The 27,616-nt window shown below is 40.8% G+C and overlaps 3 protein-coding genes across 11 annotated transcripts in view; all 3 read right to left on the bottom strand.

Moving 5' to 3' along the window:
• Positions 1–445: 445 nt before the first annotated feature.
• pbxip1b (pre-B-cell leukemia homeobox interacting protein 1b) lies at positions 446–19,510 on the bottom strand. 5 transcript variants are annotated; one of them, XR_009768390.1, is made up of 13 exons: positions 19,374–19,510; positions 13,046–13,127; positions 12,738–12,795; positions 12,503–12,570; positions 10,993–11,314; positions 8,536–8,766; positions 8,431–8,454; positions 8,134–8,186; positions 7,850–7,963; positions 5,297–5,513; positions 3,928–5,209; positions 1,120–1,146; positions 446–638 (listed from the first exon to the last, which is right to left on the bottom strand). XR_009768390.1 is itself a non-coding variant. In XM_061673966.1 (12 exons), the coding sequence occupies exons 2-11, from the start codon at positions 13,094–13,096 to the stop codon at positions 3,972–3,974; spliced, it is 2,376 nt and encodes a 791-aa protein (XP_061529950.1). In that variant the 5' UTR covers positions 13,097–13,127; positions 19,374–19,510; the 3' UTR covers positions 2,605–3,143; positions 3,928–3,971. The 5 variants fall into 5 exon arrangements, 4 of the variants coding, with proteins under 4 accessions (XP_061529950.1, XP_061529949.1, XP_061529951.1 ...); XM_061673966.1 differs by lacking the exons at positions 446–638; positions 1,120–1,146 and adding an exon at positions 2,605–3,143; XM_061673965.1 differs by lacking the exons at positions 446–638; positions 1,120–1,146 and having other exon boundaries at positions 2,605–5,209.
• Positions 19,511–21,598: 2,088 nt separating this feature from the next.
• On the bottom strand, positions 21,599–21,808 carry lenep (lens epithelial protein). The gene has a single exon (XM_061673581.1). The coding sequence runs from the start codon at positions 21,806–21,808 to the stop codon at positions 21,599–21,601; it is 210 nt and encodes a 69-aa protein (XP_061529565.1).
• Positions 21,809–24,351: 2,543 nt separating this feature from the next.
• shc1 (SHC (Src homology 2 domain containing) transforming protein 1) overlaps positions 24,352–27,616 on the bottom strand; it is a 42,156-nt gene continuing 38,891 nt past the window's right edge. For all 5 annotated transcript variants that reach the window (XM_061673963.1, XM_061673964.1, XM_061673962.1 and 2 more), the window contains one exon: positions 24,352–27,276. In XM_061673963.1, the coding sequence (XP_061529947.1) occupies positions 27,148–27,276 (129 nt within the window). In that variant the 3' untranslated portion in view covers positions 24,352–27,147. The remainder of the gene's footprint in view (positions 27,277–27,616) is intronic.

The following is a 27,616-nucleotide window of genomic DNA, read 5'->3' as shown; positions in this document are numbered from 1 at the left end:
GGGTGAAGTGCTCCAGCGAGTGAAAACAAAGTCATAAAACAGGTACAATTACACCGCCCGCGTCGCCTAAAACTTTTTCCGAACGAGTCACTTGGGCTCAGCGACTGACGGGCCTTATTAGCTCAGCTCAAGCCCTGACAAGATGTGGATTAGGGAGACAGTTATAGCGCTAACAAGCTCTGTGGCTTCATCATCCAAAACCTACTATGCAGAAGTTTTCAGGTCCCCTACATCCTCTACATACTGAGTCATTAGTGAGGAAGGAGGGTGCAGCTGCGCATATTTGAGTTTATACACCCTCAATCAAAATGGCTAGTAGGATGTCAAAAGAACTTTGTGGCTCTTTATATAAAATTATTGTATTACATATGCCAGGTTTTTGAGATTTGGGGGGGGGGGGGGGGGGGAAATCAGAGCAAGATAAATAATTTCAAAGGTTTCACCTTTTACATGTACGAAGGCAGCAGAACAGTGGTGAAGTGGTCTGTAGGCGTGGCAGAAGAGTTTAAGGGGGAGGTGAGACTGGATCAGGGATCATCTCTGAGCCCCTTCCTGTTTTCAGTGGTGATGGCTAGGCTGACAGATGTGGTTAGACTGGAATCCCCGTGGACCACGATGTTCGCAGATGACATTGTGATCTGAAGTGTAAGCAGGGAGCAGGTGGAGGAACATTAAGAAAATGGGAGGCATGCGGTGGAAAGGAGAGGAACGAAGATTAGCTGAAGTAAGACAGAATACATGTACATGAATGAGAGGGGTCGAGGGGGAAGAGTGAGGCTACAGGGAGAAGAGATAGTGAGGGTGGAGGACTTTAAATACTTGGGGTCAACAGTCCAGAGTCTACAGTTCTCTCTAGGAGTGGCAAGGTTGGATAGAATTAGAAATGAGCTAATTAGAGGGACAGCCAAGGTTAGATGTTTTGGAGACAAAGTTAGAGAGCGCAGACTGCGATGGTTTGGACAGTCACAGGAAATATAGTGAGTATACTGTTAGAAGGATGATGAGGATGGAGCTGCCAGGCAAGAGAGCTCGAGGAAGACCAAAGAGAAGGTTGATGGAAGTCATGGGGAAAGACATGAAAGCAGTTGGTGTTAGAGATCAGGATGCAGCTCGGCTTACGTGGAAAAGGATGACGTGTGAGACTGGCTGAAAGGCAAAGAAGAATATTACCTGTAAAACAACCACTTTCATACTCAGCTTTAATGAAAACAATGGTGTCTCCTGCCAAGGAGTAAAACATACACAGTGTCAAAGAGGAAGTCAAAGTTTGTCATACAAGATGAACAACTTTGGATCCATGCTCACGAGATATAGTTCTCATTTTCTGCTTGTGGTCTCAATTTGGCAGGCCCATCAACATGATAAGTCTGCCAAGCAACACGTTCAACAAACATGGCCCACAAAGCTGCTCAGAAAACATGTATTGGCTGTCATGTTTAGGGCAGTGATTTTTAAAGTGTGTTACGTATATGTACTGGTGGTTTTTAAAGACCACTTAGACCTACTATGCTACTGGTAATGGCTGGAGAGGCAATTTTATTAAATTAATTTTTTTCTAAGATGGTACTTGTAAAATGTTTGAGAACCACCGTTTTAGGGCATTAGGGTTATTACTGCTTTTTCAACAAAGCCGATAGACTGGGATTCTATATTTGTAGTCGCCGGGATCTCAAATTTGGGTCATAACCCACACGTCTTATGGGTTGTTTTGTACAGGGGAAAACGCCGGCCAAAGACAAATATATGCCATCGCTGATGAAACTGGAAAAAATGCTTATATGACAAATTTCAAAAGCCCCTTGAAAACCAACATAGAACTTTGACCCAACATGGTAGCTTCCCGTCACAGCCAAAAGCTACATATTGTGTTTTAAAAAAAAAACAATTTAAAAGTCCTTATAAAACAAAGAAATCTAAGCAGTATTTAAAAACAAAGAGTCTCTGTCAATGCAACCATGAACAAAAACTATTACTCCTACCTCAAAAGTCTTCTTTAGAAACAAATAGTTTCAGAAAAGATACTCCGTAGCTGTGTGGCCAAATGCTAACCCAGAATTCTTCCCAACATGCTTCCGGGTCGACTGATCCAATATAGTGGCTTCTGATTGATCAGATAAGACGTCAATCAATTCAATTGACCAGAAGCAAACAAATAAAAACTCCAGTTTACTTAAAATCACCATAGTTCACTCGTTTCACTTTAAGTAAATATTCAATCTATACACAGTGGATATCTTCCAACCATCCATTTTCTACGGATCCTGTCCTCATTAGGGTCACGGGTAAACTGAAGCCTTTCTCAGCTGACTTTGGGCGATAGGTAGGGTACACCCTGGACTGGTCGCCAGCCAATCACAGGTCACATATAGCCAAATAACACTCACATTCCCACCTATGAGCAATTAAGAGACTTCAAGTACCTAAAATGAATGATATTGGAATGTGGGAAGAAGCTGGAGTATCCGGAGAAAGTGCAGGAATAACTAAACACAGGAAGGCACGAGCTAGGATTCGAATGCCAAATCTCAAAACCGCAAGACGGATGTAATGCAACTGTGACTGTTTGCAAAGTCTTGTGTGTGAACAGAACAGGCCCTGAGACTGTTTGATGCCCACATTTTATTAAGCTGCTGCCATGGTAACAAGTATGAAAGTTTCAACAACAAAAAAAAGCTCTGCATGCTGCCACACAGCATGTGATGCCACATTAGTAAATCATCAGTCAACCTAATAATACAGTGTTACCTTCAAAATGAAACACAAATTAAGGACTTCAGTGCACAGAATGACTTATGTGCCTGAAAAGCTACAAACAAGCTTCCAACAATATTTTCTGTACCTTCCTATGTAACACCAAACTCGAAAAATAAGTTACTTGTAAGTGTTTAATGCAATTATGTACAAATATTAAAACAAAGAAAAACAGGCTTCTTCTATAATAATAATAAGAATAAAACATTCACTACAATAGCTTCAGACATATCGCCATGGGAACTGACTCAAGCTGCATTGTGTCAATAAGACTGAGCAGTGTGAAGGCTGCAGCTGAGGGAAGAATGGACACTCTGGATGAGTAAATTCAACTTTATAAGATGTCGGCCCACTCGTAGGCATTATGCGCCAATCAAGCCGCTCTCAACCACCTATAAAATAGAACATATCTCACAGGATTTTTCCCCACATCAGCAAGTGGTCATAAGCATTAAAATGGAGTGTTATTTGTGCTACCTAGTGCAGTGATTCCCAACCACTGTAGCGCACAGGTGTGCGAAAAAAAAAAAATGAAAATGATGGAAAATGATCCAACTTCCCTGATTTGAAATTTTTTAAATTATTTAGTAAGTATTAAGTAATGTATCCATTCATCTATCTTTGCCATCGACATTCAGTGACAGGCAGAACAATTAAATGCTATTCTACTAGATGGCAGAAGGTACTATTAACCTGTAACCTGTTGCCATCTAGATAACAGAAAGCTAACTTTGTGTTCAACTTAACAGGCCAAGATTTCACACCAAGTCAATTTTTGAGTAAATTGAGACTTGGTCATTATTTTAGTATACTGCATAATGTTTGTGACAGAAGGTGTTGAGCCATGGGATTTTGTTTTACTGTACAATACGTGCCTTGCTCAAAAACTGGGAACCACTGCACTCGTGGATGAGGAAGTTGGTCAAAGAAAAATGGAATACCCCACAAGGCACCTTCTTATAACTAATAATGCCAGCAACTATGGCAAGATCTGAGTTTTAGCCTTAAAGTTAGTCGTATTTGGAGTTTTGTTATTACTGAACAAAATGGAAGGTGCGCTACAAAATGTGATCTGCGTCGCAGTGGATCAAATGAATTACTGCATAAATAGTGGGATACTGTGCGCGCTGTACATGTAAAACAAAAGCAACATTGGACAAAATGAATGTCGCCCACCATCCGGTGGTCCCTTTTTACGATGGATTTCGTCCCTTCCTCCTTCAACCGCTGGCTCGTGGGCTCTGCTTCTTCCACTCCCCTTTGTGTCGCTCTCCACCGCTTCCCGTCGCTAAAAACTTCTGCACCGCTTCCCTCTTGAACATCTCCATCTCATCCTCAAGGTCGCTGTCTTCCTCGCTGTCCCCTTCCACCATGTCTTCCAGAATATCAGACACGTCCTTGACGAACTTGCGGAAGTTCACCCGGTCGTGCATGAACATGCCGTCCTGGAAGAACTCTGCGGCAAGTTTACGGAGCTCTTCGCTCTTGGAGGAGTCTACGCCAGCCTGATCGGCCTTGGCGAGGTAGGCTTGGAGGATGGACTCGAACTGGGGAAAGGAAACAGGGTGAAGCCCCTCGGCCTGGGCACAGGCCTCCTGGGAGTGGCAGTGGTGAGGCTGTTTGGGCTTCCTGTGGAGGCGCTTCCGCTGCTGGGTCCAGTAGTCAGTTGCGTCCGCAGAGGACTGTTGTTGGGCAGGAGGTGTCTTCTCCTTGGCCCACATGTTCACTTCGTGATGGTAGCCAGTGAATTTGGTCTTATGCAAGTTCAACTGATCCCCTTTCAATTCTCCACTGTCCTTTTTCCTCTTCAGCCCATCTCCATTCTTCATCCGGTCCTTATCGCCTTTCCCACTATAACTCCAGTGCTTCCTGTCATCATTCTCTCGAGCTTGTTTTTTGGCATCCTCCACGTATTTCCTCTCCCCTCCTCTTCCTTCTTCATTATTGCCACTCTTCCAGTTCTTGTCTGCTCGCTCCCATTTGGCTTTGCCATGCTCCTCAAAGCCATCTTTCCCTTTCTTCTTCCACTTGTCCTTCACCTTGTGCGTCTCACCATCTTTTCTCCACTCCTTCTTCTCCTCTTCCTTACCTCTTCTTTGCTTCTCATGCTTGTCCTTCTTCCACTCTTTCCTCTCTGTCTTCTCGGCCCACTCCTTTTCCCCGTCTTGCTCCTTCCACGTTTTCTCCTTGTCCCCTCTGCTCTCCTTCTTCCGGTCTTTCGCCTCCTCGCGCTTTCCTTCCCCTTCCTTCACCTTGTCCGCCTTTCCGTGGTCTCGTTTCCCACTTTCGGCCTCCTTTCGCGCCGCTCTACTACCATCTTTGCGCTCCTTCCTCTCGCCTTCCTTCCATTCGGACTTGTTCCTCTCTTTCCACGCTTTCTTCTCACTCTTGCCATGTTTGTCCTTCTTCTCAACTTTGCCGTCTTGTTTTCCATCTGCTGGCTGACCACTTGAGGGCACTACAGATGAAGAAGAGTATCAGAAAAAAATAATTGCTGTCAAATCTTTCACCTAGTCATCTCTCATTCGCCACTGTCCCTCCGCACCTGTCAACTTAGTGACTGTGGATCTCAAAGTTTTTTGTTCGGTCTGAAGTGTCGGCAGTGTCTCTAGCTCCCTCCTCAGCCTCTCGTTCTCTTTCTGAAGGACAGGAAGAGATGCCACCTCGGACTTCAACCTACTGTTTTCCTCCTGCCAGCGCAGCCGCTCCGTTTCGCCCTCTGCCGCCTGATCCTCAGCCGCTTTCAGCTCTTCTTCCTGTGCCTAGATGAGACAAAAGTCAGCATGTCACAAATGTGGTTATGAAATTGTGGTCAGAGGTCTGATATGTAATGAAGTTTTTTTTTTTCCCCCACTTGATGTTGCTAATGCTAAGTTTAACCAATGTACAAACTCAAATTACAATGAAGTTGGCAACCTGCGTAAAATGTTAATAAAAACAGAACAAAATTATTTTCAAATCTTTTCAACCTATATTCAACTGAATACACTACAATACACTACAATGACAAAATATTCTCTCATTTTGAATTTGATGCCTGTAACACGTTCCAAAAAAGGTGGAACATGGGCAACAAAAGACAGAAGGTGGAACATTCCACAGGTGAACAGGTTACTTGGAAACAGGTGTCATGATTGAGTATAAAAGGAGCATTCCCGAATGGCTCAGTTGTTCACAAGCAAGGATGGGGCGAGGTTCACCACTTTGTGAACAACTGCGTGAGCAAATACTGTAGTTTCTGAACATACAACTGCAAGGAATTTAGGAATTTAATCATCTACGGTCCATATCATCATCAAAAGATTCAGAGAATCTGGAGAAATCTCTGCACGTAAGCGGCAAGGCCGAAGACTAACATTGAATGCCCATGAACTTTGATCCTTCAGGCAGGACTGCATCAAAATCCGGCATCATTGTGTCAAGGATATTGCCACGTGGTCTTAGGAATGTTAAAACTAGGATGCAACATGAAAGCTATATATCAACAACACCCAAAATTCTGCCGGCTTCTCTGGGCCCAATCTTATCTGAGATGGACTGACGCAAAGAGTCCTATGGTCTGATGATTCAATATTTCAAATTGTTTTTGGAACTCATGGTCATCATGTCCGCCAGGCCAAAGAGGAAAAGGACCATCCGGATTGTTATCAGGGCAAAGTTCAAAAGCCAGCATCTGTGATGGTATGCGGGTGTGTTTATGGCATGGGTAAATGCTGAAAGGTATAATAGTGTACAGGTTTTGGAGCAACATGTGCTCAACATCCAAGCAACATATGTTTCAGGGACGTCCCTGCTTATTTAATGAAGACAATGCTAAGCCACATTCTGCATGTATTACAACAGTGGCGCTTCGTAGTTTAAGAGTAAGAGTACTAGACTGGCCTGCCAGCAGTCCAGACCCGTCTCCCATTGAAAATGTGTGGCGCATTATGAAGAGCAAAATACAACAACGAAGACCCCAGAGTGTTGAGCGACTGAAGTTGTCCATTAACAAGGCTCTACACTAACTTTTGCACTGGTAGGACTGGTGCGACAGACTTTTTCAGTTGGTCGCACCAGCACATGATTTGGTCGCACCATTTTTTGAGGTGGTACAGCATAACCATGGCATACCATAGTTTCGTATGACGTAAATATTGACAGTGTCTCGATAAACATTTAGTTTACTAAAGTATAAAGTATACTACCACCATATAAAAGTATACTACCACCATGTAAAAGTATCGTTTATGATTATTCTCACTATATTGGAAATTATTTAGTAGCAAAACAAACCAATTTACAAATTGTATGTAAAATCATAGTACCAAACAGAACATGAATAAAGCATTACTACTGGAATTATTGCACTTTATTTGAATGATAGTTTGTTGTCCTATACAATCCTTTTTAAAGGAGTCTGGGCTTTTTAAATATCCACATACAGTATCTTCATATGTCTATGCAATAAACAGGGTTTTGATCGATCAATAGATGGATACGCTCGGTGATGCAAGGACAAAATAAAGAGGAGAGTAATTCAGTCTTCTTCAGGCACCAATCCAGCTGTTACACTCCGTTCTCAATGCCATTAGTTTTGAGCTTTTGCCATATCTTAGTTATTTTTTTTGTATTATTTTAGTTCATATTTAAATGGTTAATCCCTATTCTGACAAGCTCTTCTGATTTAGAGAAATGGCTACCCCAGGTTTTTAGCTGACAACAGAAGTCAGATGAGACTTCAGGCAGCTTCCCATCCAATCACGCTATTGAAAAATCAAAACAATCATGTAATTTTCAGGCTGAAAACTTTTTTTAAACTGCGCTGCCTTCATGCAGCAGCCTGCGTGTCTGCTCTGCAGCCACAGAGTTCTGTAGAGGGCAGCGCATTTGTCCCCAAAATGTGTGTTTAAAGTCACCACAAACTTTTGCTTTTGTCCACAGCTCGTTAACGAAAGAGGCATCGAGTGACGTGGAAACATTTGGAGAGAAACAACTGGAGAGTGTTCAAGATCCGCTATTGACAAAATGATATGGTAACTAGTTCTTGAGAGATGCTAGTCTGCAACCTGATTACTGTCCAGGTGCCCTTGAGGAAAAAGTCACAGAGGAGACACACCTGAAGTTGAGCTTGCAACATAGAAATTTGTTGGTTTCCATTGGCTAGTTTGGTCTGAAGCTCTGAGTTGTCCTCATCTACTGGGGGCGGAAGAGCCTCTGGATGAAGCCCCTCCTATGATAAATAAAAAAATAAAATAAAAACACACACCTTCATGTATATACGTAATCAGTTCTAAGAATAGGAAAAGTGGGGTAGAGGGCATGTATTGTATAATGAATAAAAATTGAAAGAGAGCAAAAGAAGACGGAATACAGAAGTGAACAAATTAGGAACAGACTGACCTGTTTTCCTTGTTCTTCTGAATCTCTCAACTCCCTTGTACTGTAGTCGCTCTCTAAAAGTCAATGCACACGGTTAACAATGTGTATCTTCAATTATGCATATGGAAAGAATAACATTGTGAACATAAATTAGTGAAGCATCAGTTTGGTTTCCATTGCAGTGTAACATGGTGTGCTTATTTAACTCCAGTTGTTAGAGTCAATAAGCATTATTATCTTTTTGGAGGATTTTTAATATAGCTCTTGTTGGATCTGCGTGGCCTGTGAACGTGCATAGACAATAAACACACAACCTACCTTCACCCAGGTCCATGAAGACCCCTGCAAGTATATCAGATTTAATTTAGCATCATTTGTCATCGTATATTTAGCTCATTGCCTTCCAACGTGTTGAAGCCCTACCTGAGAACAAGATGGTGCCAAGTCCGACTAGAATGACAGCACCCAGGATGCACTTGTTCAAAGAGAACATGCTGTCATCCGCCCTCTGCCTTGGCAGCTGGAATTCTTCTTCCTCTCCTTCCTCTTCCTCATCTATCCTCCCGATTCGCTCCAAAGAGGCCAGGAGGCGCTTCCTCTCAGACTCTGTGTCATCGGCCCTCCCTTCATTTGACCCTGGCTTCTCCAAAGTATCTGGAAGGAATTTAAATATTGTTTACATTTCCAGGGATCTCGATTGAGGAGACGCAAAAAATTTTGCAGGCACGCATAAAACATGATCAATCTGTGTCCACAGGCCCACAAACCCACAGCATTAGAGGCTTTTCCACCAACCAGCCCAGGAACTGAGTTCCTGGCAGCAAAAGGTTCCTGTGGCAAGCACAGTTTGTCTAGCCTGCACCTTGTCCACCAAGTGGAGCTCAGCAGGAAAGCGTAAAGATCGGTCTTTGGAAGTTTTGCTTTTCAATGTACAGTATTTTAATCCTCTTATTTCTAGCCTTGCATAACACCGCATCCAGTAATGGATGAGAGGTCGTGGTTAGAATGTGTTTTTGGAAGTTAATTCTATCCATCCATCCATTTTCTACTGCTTATCCGAGGTTGGGTTGCTGGGGCAGTAGGCTTAGCAGGGATGCCCAGACTTCCCTCTCCCCAGCCACTTCATCCAGCTCTTCCGGGGGGATCCCGAGGCGTTCCCAGGCCAGCCGAAGGATGTAGTCTCTCCAGCGTGTCCTGGGTCTCTCCGGCTTGACAGCCGGGGAGCGTAATAAAATAGCGTGCAGCAAGCAGCTGTTCAATGTGGACGCGCCAGTAATGTCAGACGCTGGATTTCTTTTCCCAATATCCAGAACAATCAGTGTTACGACCGTAACGAGTGAACATCCAGTGATTTCCGTAACAAAATACGGACATTCCGTAACATTTGGAAGCTGTGGAAAGAGTTCAATGACAATGAAAATCGCCGACAATCTAATAATTAACGGCATCATTGATTTTTTTAAGCTTTGTTTTGCCCTCAAAACTGCCTCAGTAGCCTCCCGCTGATGCCGCTCGTTTGCCTTCTGTAGTCGATGCACATGCGCCGTAGTGGTCAGCTGTGATGTAACCAAAAAGCTAAGGTTAACTGGTGTTAGCAACGGAGCCCAAAGGTTTGAGCATTTCAGCTAAACTACTAAAGAGTAATGCGATGCAAAACCTGAGAGGCAGAACTTGCCTTTCATGGCAGCACAACAATGATACACAAGCATCCAAAAAGGAAGCACGTCGTGGCTGATTCCATTTCTGACAAAGTGGGACCATTATATCAGTCAGGTATTTGGCTAGTTAGCTGCTAATATTACCCGTTAGTGAAGCTACTTGCTTAAACCTGTAAACGTTAAGATTAGCTTAAGGCTAACAATGACGATTTCCTACGACTGATGAAACAGAAACTTCGATATGCCAGCCACATTGGTGGGGGCAATGTTCCCAACAAAGGCAATGCATGGAAATTGAAAATAAATTAGAACTTAGCTCATTTCTCAAACCATCTTCATGAAGTTTACTTTTTTGTCAGTGTCAAAGCATGTGCTAATACACAACATTTGAAAAAAAAAAAAAGAAAAAGAGCCCAAAAATATTCTTACCTATGAAAGGTTATTCCTACTTCCCTTGTTGTGATTGGACATAATTGTGCCTAATTTTTGGTTCCATTTTAAAGTGCTCTAAACATTTACAGTTATAAATGTTAAAGGCCAAATGATTGCCTTTATTTTAAATTTGCACTACCATATATAAACATATAGCATAAATATAAAATAATGATCCAAAACATACTGCCTAGGAAACCCTCAATTGGATTCAAAGAAAAAAAATAAAGCTGCTAGAATGGTCCAGACAATCACCTGACTTGACTTGAAAATCTATGGAAAGAACTGAAGCTCAAGGTCCATAAAAGAAGCCCACAGAACCTTCAAGATTTGAAGACTGCTTGTGCGGAACAATAAGCCAAAATCACATCGGAGCAATGCATGCGACTAGTTTCTCCATACAGGAGGCGTCTTGAAGCAATCATTGCAAACAAAGGCTTTTGTACAAAGTATTAAATAAATACCAGTTGCCGTGTTCAATACTTTTTCCTGGTGTCATTTCACATTACATACAACTTAATTTCTGAACTTATTTGCTCTACTTTCTTTGTATGTATGGATTACTTGGATTGTTCCCAACATCTGGTGAAATGTTCAGGTCAATAGCACCTTTGAAGGTAAATTTAGTGAGAAAATTGGTGACGTGTTAAATACTTATTTCAGCCGCTGTATATTAATAGAGGAAAGGTTCAAACTGTATCCAAGGCCAATTTTATTTGACATGATAGACAGCCACCCATTTTTCTCAAGCTCAGTAAATATTAAATGCCTCTGGTGTGGTTGATCATACCCGTGTGTTTAGAAAGCAGGTCTGACTCCTCCCCTTCCTGTTTTAGGTCTTCCTCCCACATTCCGTCGTGCCTCTCTCTTTGCTGCATGAGATCCACACCTCCCAGAGTTTCTGTGCTCAGCAGCGAGCCCAGGGGCTCATCAGGGGAGGGGGTCATGTGGCTTAAGGATTCGGAGAAGGCATCCTGGTTAGGGCTGTCAAGTGCAGTCTCTGATTGGACGTCGCCGGAAGGAATGGGGGCATCTGTGACAGATGGGGGCACGGCGGGTGGATGATCTGTGCTGGAGTCTTCACTTGGGTCTGTTTTTCTCTCTTCTGCTACCTGATTAAAAAGAAAAAGGTCATCCAAAGTCATGAGTGTGAACATTTCCAGCACTGTTGCAAATTAGCCTCAAACTAAAAAATGTCATGTTTGTCTTCTTACTTCAAACTAAAGTTTGTCTTCACCATGAACAAATATTACACTTTTACAAAGCTAGGAGTTAGTCATGGAAACTGAGTGAAGTACTTCACTCAGTTTCACTCACTTTTTAAATGTTTTGACTGTTAACCCACGTGCTGCACTTTACACACACAGAAAATCTGCCAAACAATAATTTAATTAGAGTAATAATAGTGGACCACCCAACTTGGAAAGTCAAAGGTATGCAATGGATCCGTCAATGTTAAACAAACAAATAAATAAAGCCAATTAGTTAGTTGTGTTGAGCTACATAAACTATTCCTGTTTTGTTAGTTTATTACAAATTACTGCAACTTTTTCACTCTGGTTAACTGTTCACGTGACGTGATTTATTCCGATCGGGTGTATACAGTACATGATGACCACTACATTTAATCAGAACAGCTGTGTGACCAGCGCACCACGTCATGAATGCCACGTCATTTATGGAGGTCTGTCATCTATTCAGCACAGTAGTTGGGATTGTTTTTACGCAGTACGTTCATTTAAAAAAAAATAAGAAAAAATGTGATAAAACCAACTTATAAGGAGTTCAAAACAAGATCTCCCGTCGCATACGAGTTCCGTCGGGAGCCACCATATTTAAGCCATGCGTAAATGTCACCATGCATTTACGTCAAGATGAAGCATGGCGAAAATTTACTTCTCATCGGTTTGGCAAAATGAATATTTCTCCCCTGTGAAACCGAATGAAATTCCATTCTGATTCGGCCTGTTTATGCCGACTGAGGTGTTTCTAAGGAGCATTTTTCCTGAAGCTCCTGTAGCTGCTCGCACCTCTAGACTTGCAGCACAACAACGACCGATGAAAAAACAATGCCCAGAGGACTATACACCAACTATTAAGCAACGACTTGAGTCGTCCAATGCTGTGGATTCCTCGTCTAGGAAACAACCACCGCAAAAACAATTACGCTCTTCCCCTAGTCACCCATAGCTACATGTAGACTCCTTAACAACAACTTTGTACTGTACAGTAATACGGGTGTATATTCCATCCCAAAAAAAGTGCTTCAATTTAACGGACAACCGGCTAGATCGATTTACCTGATGGTCCTCTTCCGGGAGACATGAAGATTCTAAACTCTCTAAAGGCTGGTTGCTTGGCCCACCAGCTGGCTCATCGTCAAAAAAAAAAAAAAGAAAGAAAAAAAAAGTGAAACGGAAGTCCTCTACGGCTATAATTTAAACATGATGACAATGTAAAAGTGCCTTTTCAGGAAGCAACAGGGCATCATTGTGTCAGTATGCAAATAATGATTAAGAGAAAATGAAGCGAAACCTTGCTCATGATGCTTCGTCTGTTCCTCCAGAGGCCTCACAGTTTCAGGACCAGTCTCCTGGTATGAAATACACGTAACATACAGTCTTATACACACATATTGAACTTAATATGTCTAATCTGACAATATAGTATGTATTTTAACTGGAACTGATTTTCACAGATGAGTGAGAGCAGAGGAAGGAGGACAAAAACCACTGAGTAATCAAATGACCTAAAATAAAGCGTAACTGGGTCAAGTAGTTTTTCCATTTTGTATAAAACTTGCACTTTAATTGAGGCTGTGCACCGCGGTGACTTGACAGTACCTCAGGACTGACGATGGTCCAGCTGCTGTTAGCACTGTTGATGCCAGACATGGCCCCACCCCTTTGAGGCTGTGCTTGTCTCCTGCAACACACACACACACACACACACACACACACACACCGTCACTGGTGTAAGATACAAACTGAAACGTGCAGGCACGTAATGCGTGAGGTTAGAGCAGATGTGTCAAACTCAAGGCTTGGGGGCCAGATCTGGCCCGCCACATCATTTTATGTGGCCTGCGGGAGCAAATCATGTGTCAACTTCAATAATTCTTGGTCAAATCTGAACCAAAATTTCAAATTGCCATATGCAGACCCTTTCCAAAAACATTTAGTATGATGGAAAAGTTGTATTTATTTTCATAATTCCATTCAAAAAGTTTAATTTCCATAGATTATAGATTCGGGGCCCACAGTTTAAACTATTTCAAGTATTTATGTTTATTTTTACATAATTTGGGATTCCAGCTCATAAAACCCACAAAATCAGTAATTCAAAACATTTGAATTCTGTGAAGAAATCAGGCCAAATTTTGCAGGCCATAAATGTTTTGAACTGAGTGTCACACACTAATCATCTACTAAACTCAAAGTACCTGCACAGGTTTGTCCAAGTGTCATTAAAATGCTTTAGTTTGGTTCAATTGTCTCAGTTGGGTTCAATATGGGGAAGACTGCAGACTTGACAACTGGCCAGAAGACCATCATTGATACCCTCCATAGGACAGGTAAGCCACAAAAGTTTGTAGCTGAAGTGGCTGGCTGTTCACAGAGTGCTGTGTCCAAACATATCAATGGAAAATCTAGTGCAAGGACAAAATAACGCAGGAGAAGCTGCGCCAGCAAAAGTGATGACCGTGGGCTTCAGCGGATTATCAAACAGAGAAGATTCAAGAAACTAGCAGAGATCCAGAAAGACTGGAATGAGGCGGAAGTCACAGCTTCAAAAACCACCGCATTCAGACGGAGATGCTTGAGAGGTCAAGTCGCTTCTGAGCCAACGTAGGAAGCGTCTCAACTGGGCCAAGGAGAAGAAGGACTGGACTGTTGGCCAGTGGTCCAAGGTCCTCTTTTCCAATGAAAGTAAAGTCTGCCTTTCATTCAGGAATCAAGCATTGTCCAGTGCAGGTGTTGGTAAACTCTGCTTTCTTAAATTCAAGGTCACTGCAACAATCTGTTTTAGATGCCACAGGACTGATGTATTTCTGGGTCCAATTGCAAAAGGGGAGCAGGAGAGAGAGAGCAATTCCAAAAGGTGTAGCGGAAGAAAGAGAGAGAAAAAGCAAGAGAGAGAGAGAGGGCATCATTGTTAACTCAGTAATACAAATCAAGACTCTTGAGTCTGGAACATGCTATTTTTGGTACAGTAAAAATGTTTTTGCCAAGCCGTTCGCCTTTGTCAACTGATTTTAAACTAGGAAACAATTTCTCGCGGCTCATGCAAGCAACTCGCCTATGATGACTACTGTATGTCAACAATGTCCGTATAGAGTATTTCGAGTAAAAAATAAATAAACAATTCTGGTCTTCCCCTCCCCCCCAAAAATGTTTTAAGTTAGTTTTATGAATATCATCACAATTTTCCTCCTGTAAAATCTCACGAGGTTTGCAGAAGTCTCGCGTGGTGACAGATGAAGTTGAGGAGTATTGTGTGGCACATGAGCATCACGCACAAACCAGAAGTAAACACTGAGGCTACTTTTTGACAACAACTACCGTGAACGTCGACGTAGAGACAAATAAAACTCACAAATGCACTTTTAATAAATGAATTGAACTCGCGTACAACTGAGTAAAGCAAAACGTAACCGTATGTCAAGCAAAGGTCTAGCAAACAAATACGACGTAACGAACAACGCCAGAACTAACGTTTTAGTACATTGAATCAACAACCACACCGAGTGCTCCTTCTTACCTTCCTTCACTTTCAGTTGATTTTATGGATATGTTGTTCAGATGGTAGAAGGCAGTTTTAGTAATTGATTTGATATGACTTTTGAAAGCCAGGTCGGAATCTATCAGTACAGCAAGGTTTCGGACTTGGTCTTTGTTTTTTTTAAAGAGTGGCTCCAGGTATTTACTTTCTGCAATCCTCTTTTCTTTATTACCAAAATAATTCTCAGTTTTGTTGTGGTTTAATTGAAGAACATTTTGGCTCACCCAGTTATTTATCTGTTTTACACAGTGACACAACACCTCAATTGAACTGTAGTCATCTGGAGACACTGCTAGACATAACTGTGTGTCATCTGCATAGCTACGATAGTCAAAATTAAAGTTCTGAAGAATTAGACCCACGAGTAGCATATACAGGCTGAACCGTAGGGGTCCAACAACTGACCCTTGAGGCACCCCATAGGTCATTGCCATTCGATGAGATTTTATTTATAGACACACACACACACAGAGAGAGAGAGAGAGACATATGTACAGTGTGGCAAAAAAATATTTAGTCAGCCACCAATTGTGCAAGTTCTCCCACTTAAAAAGATGAGAGAGGCCTGCTAAGAAATTCTTTAAGAATCAGAATGTGATTTTCTGGATTTTTTTCCCCCCTCATTTTGTCTCTCATAGGTGAGGTATACATAATTTTAAATTTACAGGCCTCTCTCATCTGTTTAAGTGGGAGAACTTTCACAATTGGTGGCTGACCAAATACTTTTTTGCCCCACTGTATGCATTTTCTCAGTTCACACATGTAGTTATGTGAAGGCATAAGGAAAATAAAGCTAGAAAAAGTAGCATAAATTTTTCCAGGTCATAGCAATGGTCATGAGAGAGTAAAATACAGCCGCCAGAGAACATCTGTTTAATGCTCAATGTCCTCGCTCTTGTCCAACATTAGCTTGATAGTGCTAAAGGTTGAACGCATTTACATCACGCAACATTTGAATACTTTCCTTGAGGCCTCACCCCACTCTGTCAACAATAAAGAGCTACTCTAATGTGCTGTCACCAGTTTTCAGTACATGTGTGTGCACAGGAAGTGTGTTTCCCAGGGGCCATTTAGTTTTGCCATTAGTAGTTTGTGTGTGTTGTGGGAGTTCAGTCAACCTGGCTTTTGACAAGCAGGGGGAAATGTTTGGGCCGAGGCTTGGGTAACTAAGGCTGGCCCATGCTGTGAAGACAATAGAATGGGCTAAATCGGCATTTCAACACTACTCGGCTCTTCAGTGATGTCAACAAAAACCAAGTTGCAACCGAGCTGACTGCATACCACTATAAAAAAATAGAATATTTTTAAACTTGGTTTTAATCACTGCATCACTGGATTTACACCCATGTATCATGTTGGAATACTATACTTTTATTCAAATACAAGAATTAAGACAGTTCAGAATTTGGATGCGCACTCGTTTTCCTCTTCTTAATGCATTGCAAAGGTATTGGATTGGAGCTTGGTATCGGCAGAATCAAAATCAAGTGATTTGGACTCTGACTTGTACAAAAAAATTCAATCAGAACATCTCTACTGCTTATTGGCGCAAAGGCTGCTATGGCGGTCTTATGAACCGTTGCCTTATTGTTCTTCACAACTTTGCCATTATTTCTTTTGTCAGTTGGTTGAACCCAGTTGATTGTTCTATGATTTTAACTGGCATGTCCTCTTTACTGTCACTGGCTCCTGTGATGACATCACCACACCACCCAAAAAGCATAACTCACTTTTGGAATTAATTCTTTAGATTATCAATGATCTGAAGTCTTGCCAGTCTCGCATGACAACAGTTTTTATCTTCCACTTTAGAGGGATAATTATCCCGAAAATGTAGACTGTTTTCCAAATTGAAGCAATTTGAATGTTTCTACTGAATTTATGTTTAATACAGATACCTTTTTCATAACCTGTAGGTGCCGGTGGCATATTGGTATTAAAGTGTACAGCTTTTTCATAACCACTAGATGGCGGCATACATTTATACATTTTACACGAGAAATTGCGATAAGCTGTGTGCCATAACGTGAAATGACACAGGGAAAAAGTATTGAACACATGAAGAAAGGGAGGTGCAAAAAGGCATGGAAAGCCAAGACAACACCTAAAATCTATCAATAATCAAACAGTAATCTAACCCTTTGTCAGTGCAAATGAATATTGGCTGGTTCAGGCCTAATTAATAGCCAACAAAAAGTTCTCATTGCCATGGTGTGTCAAGACACATGTCATTGTGGATAAGAGCAGAGAGCTGTCTCAAGACCATCGGAAAGTAATTTTTTCAAAACATAACAATGGCATTGGTTAAGGCACATATCTAAGTTTCTGAACGTTCCAGTGAGCACGGTTGGGGTCATAATACGTAAGTGGAAAGCCAATCATACCAACATAACTTTGCCTCCATCAGGTGTTCCTCGCAAGATTTCTGACAGATAAGTGCAAAGAATAATCAGAAGAGTTGTCCAAGAGCCAAGAACCACCTGCGGAGAGCTTCAAAAAGACCTGGAATAAGCAGGTACTGTTGTCACAAGGAAAACAGTGAGTAATGTACTGCGCCGCCATGGCCTGTATGCGCGCTCCCCACGCAAGACCCCACTGCTGAAAAAAAAACATAAAAACATGTCAAAGCTCGTTTGCTGAACAACATTTGGACAAGCCAGTTAAATACTGGGAGAATATAGTCTGGTCTGATGAGAGCAAAATTCAACTGTTTGGATGCCATAATGCACACCACATTTGGAGGAGAAATGGCACTGCACATCACCCTAAAAACACCATACCAACAGTGAAGTTCGGAGGCGGGAACATGATAGTGTGGGGCTGATTTTCAGAAAATGGTACTGGTAAACTTCACATTATTGAAGGAAGGACGAATGGGAAAATGTACCGAGACATTGTTGACTAGTTCTCAACAGCTGGTGAAATGTTCAATAGCACCTTTGGAAATATATTTAGTGAGAAAAATTGGGACGTGTTAAATACTTATTTCAGCCGCTGTATGTGTAGATGTGTACAGAATTAATCACATTCAAGTTTCACACTCGCATTAAATGCAAGCCAGCACACACCTGCCACCATTTAAAGTGCTTCTGAAAAACACCAAATAAAGTTCAGATGTCCTAGTAGGCTTTTTTATTATTATTATTATTATTATTATTTTGGCAGAACCCTGGAAGGTTTGTGCTAACACTGACTGGTATTTGCAACAGTTTAGAATTTCCTCCAACTTGACGAAAGCCCCAGTTCCAGCCCGAGACAAACACCGCCAAATCATGATGCTGCCACCACCATGCTTCACTGTTGGTTATGGTGTTCCTTTTTTTGATGAGCAGTATTGTGTTGTGCCAAACATACCTTTTGAAATTATGGCTAAAAAGTTCAACCTTGGTTTCATCAGACCACAACACATTTTCCCACATGCGCTTAGCAGAATTCAAGTGTGTTTTTTGCAACATTTTGAAATATATCCTATGTATACAGTACATAACACTTCTTTACTTATTACATAGATCCATCTTTCATGAACATATCACAAGACACATTCTGCCTGGACTGACACGTTCCCTTCCCAAGCTCTGCAATGTAGGTCTCCTCTCCCACGAGAATCTAGCCTGGGGTCCGAAGAGCATTGTGGAGCCTATCGTGGGACAGCTTACAAAGACAATGGCTAAATATAGCTGCCTGGAGATTGACTGGAGACAGGAGAAGGAGAGCATACAGTCAAAAAATCTACCAGCTGTTAGGTTTCAACTGCTTTTGGTTTATGTTGCATACGAAGTCTTGAATTTGGCTTGTACCATGGTTTAACAAGCATCGTTAAAGCATATTGTGGTTCCAAGACAACTGTAGGCTGTGAGCAAGAAAGTACTACCAAAAAAGGTCAGGACAAAGACACACCACCAAGCACCATTTTGAGAACAACAAGGTGTGCCTGACGGCTTCTCAAAACAATTTGTCCCATAGAAAACAATGTCCAGTCAATTAATTTGTCTGTAAAATAACTGTAGTGGCTAAGTTTTTAATAACAACTTAACATAACAATTGTCATCAAACTTAAACTTAAAACCACTCATTCAATTTTCCTCCTGTAAAATCTCACGAGGTTTGCAGAGGTCTCGCGTGGTGACAGATGAAGCGCATCACGCACAAACCAGAAGTAAACACTGAGGCTACCTTTTGACAGCAACTGCCGTGAACGTCGACGTAGAGACAAATAAAACTCACAAATGCACTTTTAATAAATGAATTGAACTCGCGTACAACTGAGTAAATGTGTTTACGAAGCAAAACGTAACCGTATGTCAAGCAAAAGTCTAGCAAACAAATACGACGCCAGAACTAACGTTTTAGTACATTGAATCAACAGCCACCCCGAGTGCTCCTTCTTACCTTCCTTCACTTTCAGTTGACTTTATCCAGGCAGCTTTACACGGAGTTAGTTCCGAGGTGGTCGTCAGTCTTCCTTCCTTTCCATCCGAGTTAAGAAGTAACTGTCAGGTCAGACGTGCCTTCAGAACCAGCACGAGCCGCATTGCCCCCTCGTCCAATCACAGGCGAGATTTCATCAAGTCCCGCCTCTCTACCTCGGGCTCGACCAATCCGCGTCCTCAACTCTACTTTGTTCGGGGGATGTTTCCAGGTTGATTGACGTCTGTCAGGTGACGTTGAGTACAACGCAGTTTGCTCTTATGCTTAAAACACTGACATTTCAATATTTACCTGACATTTCTTGGTAAACTCAAGTAAATTACACAAAAAGCCTGGAATATCTAGCTTGAAAATGAAGGCACACATTCTGGTTGTTGGAAAACAATAATGCAAACATAAAAATAAAATATTTCTATTGATGAAGTTGTTTATTATGTCATAGCACAGTGTGGCCTTGCACAGCCATAATCATGAGCTCCACATCAGCAACGTTGGAAACATGTCCAGGCAAAACCAAGAACAGCATCCTATAGACAAAGGGAACCAGGAAAAGATGTTTATAATTAATGGGTTTATTTCAGAAGTTGGAAAACATAAATGCTGAATTGACTGAAAAAAATAATAAAAAAGGATGAAATTAAAATCAACACCATTTATGTTATTTTTATGAGAAATGTAATAAATGTTGACGTAGAGACAAATAAAAGAAACAGGAATAGAGGATAAATGAATGGGTTTATTAAAAACAACAATGGAACAAAGTAGGAATTTAGTGCTAATTGATACAACTGATGTGTTATTTTTACAAATATTTTCATTATTCAATTATAAAAACTATCCATCCATTTTCCTTACCGCTTATCCTCACAAGGGTCGCGGGCTGCTGCAGCATATCCCAGCTATCTTTGGGCGGGAGGTGGGGTACACCCTGAACTGGTCGCCAGGGTACATGGAAACAACCAACCATTCACACTCACATTCACACCTACGGGCAATTTAGAGTCTTCAATCAACCTACCATGCATGTTTTTGGGGATGTGGGAGGAAACCTGAGTGCCGGAGAAAACCCACCCAGGTACGGGGAGAACATATAAATTCCACACAGGCGGGGCTGGGATTTGAACCCCGATCCCCAGAAATGTGAGGCAGATGTGCTAACCAGTTTCACACCGTTCCGGTTTTACAAAAACTGCTTGTGTAATAATATTACTGAATGTGTTTCATCAGCATGTTTAAAAATATTTTTTGCTGTTATTAATAGGCGGCACGTGGGTTTTCTCCGGGCACTCCGGTTTCCTCCCACATCCCAAAAACATGCATGAATTGGAGACTCTAACTTGCCCGTAGGCATGACTGTGAGTGTGAATGGTTGTTTGTTCCTATGTGCCCTGCGATTGGCTGGCAACCAGTTCAGGGTGTACCCCGCCTCCTGCCCGATGACAGCTGGGATTGGCTCCAGCACGCCCGCGACCCTAGTGAGGAGAAAATGGATGGATGTTATTAATAGCAAAACAACACTTTACTACTAACAATTATTTAAATTCATGATTATTTAGATTACATTTTTGTAAATTTTTTCTTGATTGCATTTTTTTTAAATTAATAATCAAATAAAATGTGATGTTTTTTATGTGTTACTTGTATTATTATTATTATACTTGTTGTTGTTGTTATTATTAACAATTATTGAAATTAGTGTTAACTCATTAATTTTGGTGTTTTATGTATTTTTTATTAAGACAAAAGTATAATGTGGTTGTTAGCAATGGATGTCATTTGATATTATTATTATCTCAACGAATGCATCAATTTTTATGAAATATTTACCTTTTTTAATTAAAAATGAACTCTAAAAATTAAAAAAAGAACATGCACATTAATTGTAATCATCTTTATTGTAATTGTTCTTTTATTAATATAAAAATAACCACTATTATTTGCATGTTTTTTTACGATTATTACAATTAATTTGTTAATTTTATTTACATTATTGCTATATTAACATACAAATGAAATTAGAGTGTTTAACATTGCTGTATATATTTTAAATTCATTCAATTGTTCAGTGATTAGAGCTACAATGGGGGTTTGTCATACTTGCCTTTGTTTTTCCAGCATCCCTTGTCAAAAGCTCTGATTAAAAAGCAAAACACAAAATCACTCCATTCCACTCCATCAACATGTTTCTAGTCCAGGATCTCCTTGATGCACCAGCAGCAGAGCAGGAAGTAGAGGCACTCCTTTAGCGACTGCACGAAGCCGTAGGCCACGTTCCCTCCTAGGAAGTTCTTGCCGCGGCCCAGACCCATGGCCATGTCTCGCAGCTGCTGTCCCATCGATGAGGAGGAGGATGAAGAGGCAGGCATGGCCTGCGGAAGAGGACGCTGTGGATGCATGGCTCCAGACAGGAAAGGGATGAAATGGGAGGCGAGCTCGGACAGGTGGGGCAGGATTGGACTCATGCAAGTGCTAGTGGGCTTCCTTCCTGGTCCTCGTCAACTTCGTCCTTCTCGACTCTTCTGCTTGTTTATCATACACACTGTACGTCTTTCCACGCCGTCTCTCCTTGTCCACTGACATCCTCCCTGAACCGGCAACCTGCTGTTAAAAGCTGTTCACAAATAGGAGCGTTCCAGTCCTTTGTTGAGGACAGTGTGGCAGGCTATTGAGGCTGCATTCTAGCAGCTTGGGCTTTGTCTCTTCATTTTGGCTACAGTTCCACTAGATCATCTCTCGATCCATCCATTTTCCATAATGCTTGTCCCCATTAGGGTCATGGGTGAACTGGAAACTATCTCAGCTGATTTAGTAGGGTGAAACAGAGGTGGCAGAACCAGGGGGCACTGGAGGCATGTGCCCCCCCACACACATTCCCTTTTTCAGGAATGGGGAAACAAGCATTGGCATTCACACTCACGACTATGGACCATTCAGAGTCTTTAATGGACCTAACATGCAATGTTGGAATGTAGCAGGATGCTGGAGTACCCACAGAAAACTCCCGCAAGCACGGGGAAAACGTGAAAACACCACACATAGGTGAGGCAGACGTGCTAACCACTCCTCACCATTCTACCTCATACGCTACCTCAGTTTGAAAGACTTTCCCAGCAGAACCATTTTCAAAATTAGCATTTTTCAGATCCATGTAGAAGGCTCTTTGGGGTATTTTTTTTTTTACACATCAACCTAATATAATCCAATGAAAAAAACATTTTCAAATGTTTGTTTCAGGACTTAAAGCACAGCCAAGATGTCACATTTTTTTTCAGGTTTTTGTTTTGTTCAAAAACTGTCCCATGACAGCAACCATTTTTGAAAAGTCTTACATACAGATGATACCGTTCCCTGTTCATTCGGACCTGCTAATAGACACAGTATCACAGTATATGCTGTAATATACATGCCAGGCCAGAAGTTGGCAATGTCACTTTATGAAGAAGTAATATGTCTGTGCAGAGCAATTGCCTTGTAGAAGCACAACAGTGCAATCTTGCACCATAGTGGTTATGTGTGACCAACTTCTGTATTTGGCAAAACGAGTTGAAACATTTCCTTCCGGTTCAGGTAACTGGCAGGGCCTGATGGCAGGAGACCGGGACAAAGCACCTGTAGAAATATTAAACGCCGATGCTGTCTTGTTTTGAACAAGATGTCTTCAAAAGCTACTGAAGATGACAAAATCCGATGTTTAGGCTTTATTCGTGTTTCCATATAGTGTTATCATATCATAATTGCATAAGTAAATGATACACTGTACATGTATGTAACTTTTGTCCAAAGACACCAGTGATACCGAAAACAAAATTTTAGCACATTCGCGTTCAAACCATCACGTCATCAGCGCGTAGTTATCAAGGCACACACAGGAAGTCACGTGACGTTCTGCATAAACCGGATTGTTGTTGCTCTTTATTCACGTCTGGAATTATTTAAAAGGGTGCATTTTCAAAGGCGCTGTTGTCATATACTGTATGGTAAATGAGGTGTCAAAATTACTGCTTGTTATTTAAAATAATCATTTGTAAATTGCCTGAGGAAAAGGTTTTTCTAAAATTTTTCTAAACTAACGGTTGTCAAAATGATGCCTGAAGTTATTAATATATGCATGCCAGGCTAGGCCACTTTGTAAAGGAATTTCACAGACAGTCGCAATTTCTGGCATGTGCAATATGTATTGCCACTGCATCAATGACTGCTTTACATGCAGTCAATTTACAGTTTGCTGTTTATTTAATAAGAACAATAAAAGGCTATTCATTACAATTAATGTTATTAGTATGAAAACTAACAATTACATTAAACATATTACTTATATCTTACATTGTTTATTAGATTTTGACTTAATTTTTGATGATTGGTTTTAGTAACATAAGAAGCACAAATCTAAACTTAAGTACAGATCGAATTAGAATGAATTCAAATAATTGTAATCCATTTTTGATGTCTATAAACACATCCTTGTAATCATTTTTCATTTAATTGCTATTTGGAATATCTAAAATAAAATTACATTGTGAAAAACAGAATATTTAGAAAATAATTCTGTCAAAATTATGATAGAATGAATCACTCCAGTTTACCATGTAGCTGTTAACTTTATGTTTTCATCTTTAAACTTCCATTTTGAGACGTGTTTTGAATAATTGTTTTTAGACTAACAAAACACTGTTAAAAAAACATTTTAGTTAAAAATTGACCATTGAGGTATGCTTACACAAGAATGTTTTTTTCTTAAAAAGTTTCATGTTGGTTTCACATGGTCAAAACAATCACATGGTACCATTTTTAAATACTTAACACTTTGACATGTTTTTTCTTTAAGCCTTCCAAAATACAAGTAAGCATATGAAAGTTTGCTTTTAATCTGGTTTTAGTTAAATATGGCCATGCTTAAGTGACATTTGTGGCAGGGATTCAAAAGCGCCAACAAGATAAATTAATGTATATGCATTTATTTATATATGCAATCTAGACTTTCAGTTACAGGTGTAAACACATTTTCCCTTAAAACTAGTATTAAAACAGAAACACAAAAATCAAATCACTTGTGCACAAGTTTTTTTTTTTTTTTTTTAAAGGAACCTTTGGCTTTTTTTCCAAGACAAATCATCAAGTCACAAGACACCACCACCATTGTACGCACAGAAAAAAAAAACGTTTTAAATGCATCAATCTATTTTTTTAATCATGCGACGAAGGCAGCTGCAATAAACACGAGACCACTTGACGAATGGTGCAGGTCTACTATGGCAGCCTGGACCTAAAGCAGAGAGTGTGTGTGTGTGTGTGTGCATGTCCAGGTAGGTACAATTTGAGCTACCATGTGACCAAAAGATCCCTCATATGTCAACATGTTCTACTCCTCCATCTAAGAACCAAAGCTCCCTACAAGCTACTCATTAAGTTCACACTATAGCCAATGTTATTCACAGATGCTCCGGAAATCTCCCCTCCCCCACAAACCACAGGTGACATCAAGTATCTGTGACTGTACAAACTCAAGGCGTGCATCAGAGGCAATTGCCATCACTGAATCAACCGGTTTACTGACGTGTCTTTTTTGCAGTCCGTTTTAATAACTGAGAGCATTTGTGAAGTACATAAGGTGACTGCACTCACGTAACTGCATTGAAGAAACAAGGCACAAAGAGATTGCAAAACAACTAGAAAATGAACTGGTGACAATAACCGCACATGGAGCGAGGAGTGACATTTGGCTTTCTGGTTCCTTTCGTTTGAAAGAAACAAACATACACAAAAGTACACATCCACTCCATATGACACGCACAGCAAAAATCTATCATTAATGCAGTTCAGATATATTTCCTTTCCATTCTTCTCTACGTATTTATACGAGAGCACATAGATTGTCAATGCTGACATACAGTGGAACCTCCAATGTCCCAAAAGTAGAGTTCAAGTGGCATTTTCAGGAAAACTAGGCCCCAAAAGCAGCATCAAAACCAGTGATTCCAAACCACTGTACCTGAGATCACCAGGTGTGCCACAGAGAATTTTACAATTTCACTTACTTGGTCCCAAAACTATAAATTTATCTTTATTCACCTATCTATTCCAGTGATGTGGAGTGACGGGCAGAACAATTAAATGCTATTCCATCAGAGCTACAATTAACCTGTGTATCAATGTGTTGCTATTCATGCAACAGAATAATAACAGGCCCAGATTTCACAAAAAGCAAATTTGTGAGTAAACTCAGATTAAATCATCAATATTTCAGTACAGGTAGTCATCCTTTTTGTGATATTGTTGTTTGGTAATTTTTTTTCCTAATGTAAAATATGTGCCTTGCCTCAGTAAAGGTTGGGAAACTGATGTAAGACATTAACTTCACAAGTTGCTTTGCCATCATAGAAGGGACCAAAGAGGAAAAATGTGAAAACAGGATATAGCTACTCAGTAAAATGAAATACATCCATCTCTGTATTTTCTACAGAACTTGTCTACATTTGGGTTAGTTGAGCTGGACCTATCCCAGCTGACTTTAGGGTAGAAGTGGTGTACACCTTAAAGACCGGTCGCCACTCAATTGCAGAGCACATATAGAAAAATATAGACATCATGGATGATTTTGCGTCTTCAATGAACCTAACCCTGGCTTTTTTGGGACGTGGGTGGGAGAACATGCAAACTCCACACGAGAAGGCCGGAGGAGAGATTTGAACCCAAAACCTATCAACTGAAAGGCAGACAAGCTAACCACTAGGGCGCTGTGCTGCCCAGAACCAATTGACTAAGCGGATGCTAATGTAAAAACACTGTAAACAGCCACAAGGTGACAGTATTCTCCGTCCTGTTTCCTTTTAATTACGGTGCTCAGTCATTTTACTCGATGTACGATGGAACTGATTATTTCCATTATTTTAAATTTATGTCATCCGTACTGTTGGAGGTTTCACTGTATAATAGTAAGTAGTCACTGAAAAGCATCTCCACTAAATATTGTGCTGGTAGGTGACATCATTGCACAATTCTCAACTGGTGATGCATTCCAGAGCACTACACTGTATAAAGCAGGTCTTATGTTTCTACAGTATATGCCTCGCATTGTTGCTAATTAGACTCCCGGTGCACATCTTCTGCTGTTCTTTGGCATGATGGGTGCGTGTACTCGCTCCTATGAAGTCCAGTATGTCATGAGATAAAATAAAGTACATTTATATTTAAAAAAAACAAAACAACAACAAAAAAACAGCAACATAGCCGTCCCAGTTTTGCATTCATGCATTTCATCTCCCTCTCCACAAGTTCAGTCCTTAAAGGGGGAGCGGTCGGGGTCTCCAAGACTGCTCTTGAAGGTAATAGTTTATTTAAAAAAAATAACAGCACAAAAACAACTTTTCTGCCCAGGTCCAAGGAGGGAAATCACAATGAAAGCATGCAAGCTCATGTTCTGTTCATGCTATTTTCCACATTGCTTTTTGTGGAGTTATTAAAGATTAAGACTTTTTTTTCAATGCTTCTTTTCTTTTGAAATTGCATTTTTTTCCCTGGACTTTCCTCCCTGCTTCACAGTAGGCTGTGGAGACAACGCAGCAGTGCTTCAGGGTCGCTTGCCTGATAGTTGGGACTGCAATTCACAGTTTGGTTTGCAACAGCAGCATGTCAGACACTTTGCACATGTTTTTTTCCTTTTTTCTTTTGGCTTTGTTGTGTGTATTCATGTGGTTGTATTTGGTGGAGCCAAGTTTTTTTATTTAAAAAATTTTTTTTAGGCTCTGCGTTCCACCGGCTGTTGCAGACACACTTCACTTCCCGCCGACACGATGGGGAGTCTGTTGTCCATGTGGTAGCTGATCAGGTGACTCACGCTCTCGAACCGATGGTCTTTTGTACGAACCTGTGAGCACAAAATATGTTTTGAAACCTAATCAAGTTACAGTGATTTTGATTTTACAGTGTGTTAAATAGGTATCGTCTGGTTGGAAATGACAAGAAAGTAGCACAATACATTAAGAATGTGTATTAATAAAAATATCCATTATTTTCTTTACGTATTGAAATTGATTTACACAATACTGCCAAAAGTATTGGTTGACCTGCCTTGACTCACATATGATCTGACGTGACGTCACCTTCTTAATCAGTAAGGTTTCATATTACGTCGGTCCAACCTTTACAGCTATAACAGCTTTAACTCTTCTGAAAAGGCTGTCCACAAGGTTTAAGAGTGTCTTTTT

The sequence above is a fragment of the Phycodurus eques genome, chromosome 4 (assembly GCF_024500275.1).
Source record: "Phycodurus eques isolate BA_2022a chromosome 4, UOR_Pequ_1.1, whole genome shotgun sequence".
In the NCBI taxonomy this organism is placed as follows: domain Eukaryota; kingdom Metazoa; phylum Chordata; class Actinopteri; order Syngnathiformes; family Syngnathidae; genus Phycodurus; species Phycodurus eques.
Note: the sequence above shows the minus strand (reverse complement) of the source record. Positions and strands in the feature narration are given on the sequence as shown.

Excerpts from the sequence above, each read along its gene's own strand:
- pbxip1b (XM_061673965.1), bottom strand. The coding sequence starts at position 13,096 with ATGTCTGGCATCAACAGTGCTAACAGCAGCTGGACCATCGTCAGTCCT. Across the intron at positions 11,315-12,502 it reads TCCCGGAAGAGGACCATCAG|GTAGCAGAAGAGAGAAAAAC; the intron begins GTAAATCGATCT and ends CTTTTTAATCAG. Across the intron at positions 5,514-7,849 it reads TGTTGCAAGCTCAACTTCAG|GCACAGGAAGAAGAGCTGAA; the intron begins GTGTGTCTCCTC and ends TGTCTCATCTAG.
- lenep (XM_061673581.1), bottom strand. The coding sequence starts at position 21,808 with ATGCATCCACAGCGTCCTCTTCCGCAGGCCATGCCTGCCTCTTCATCC.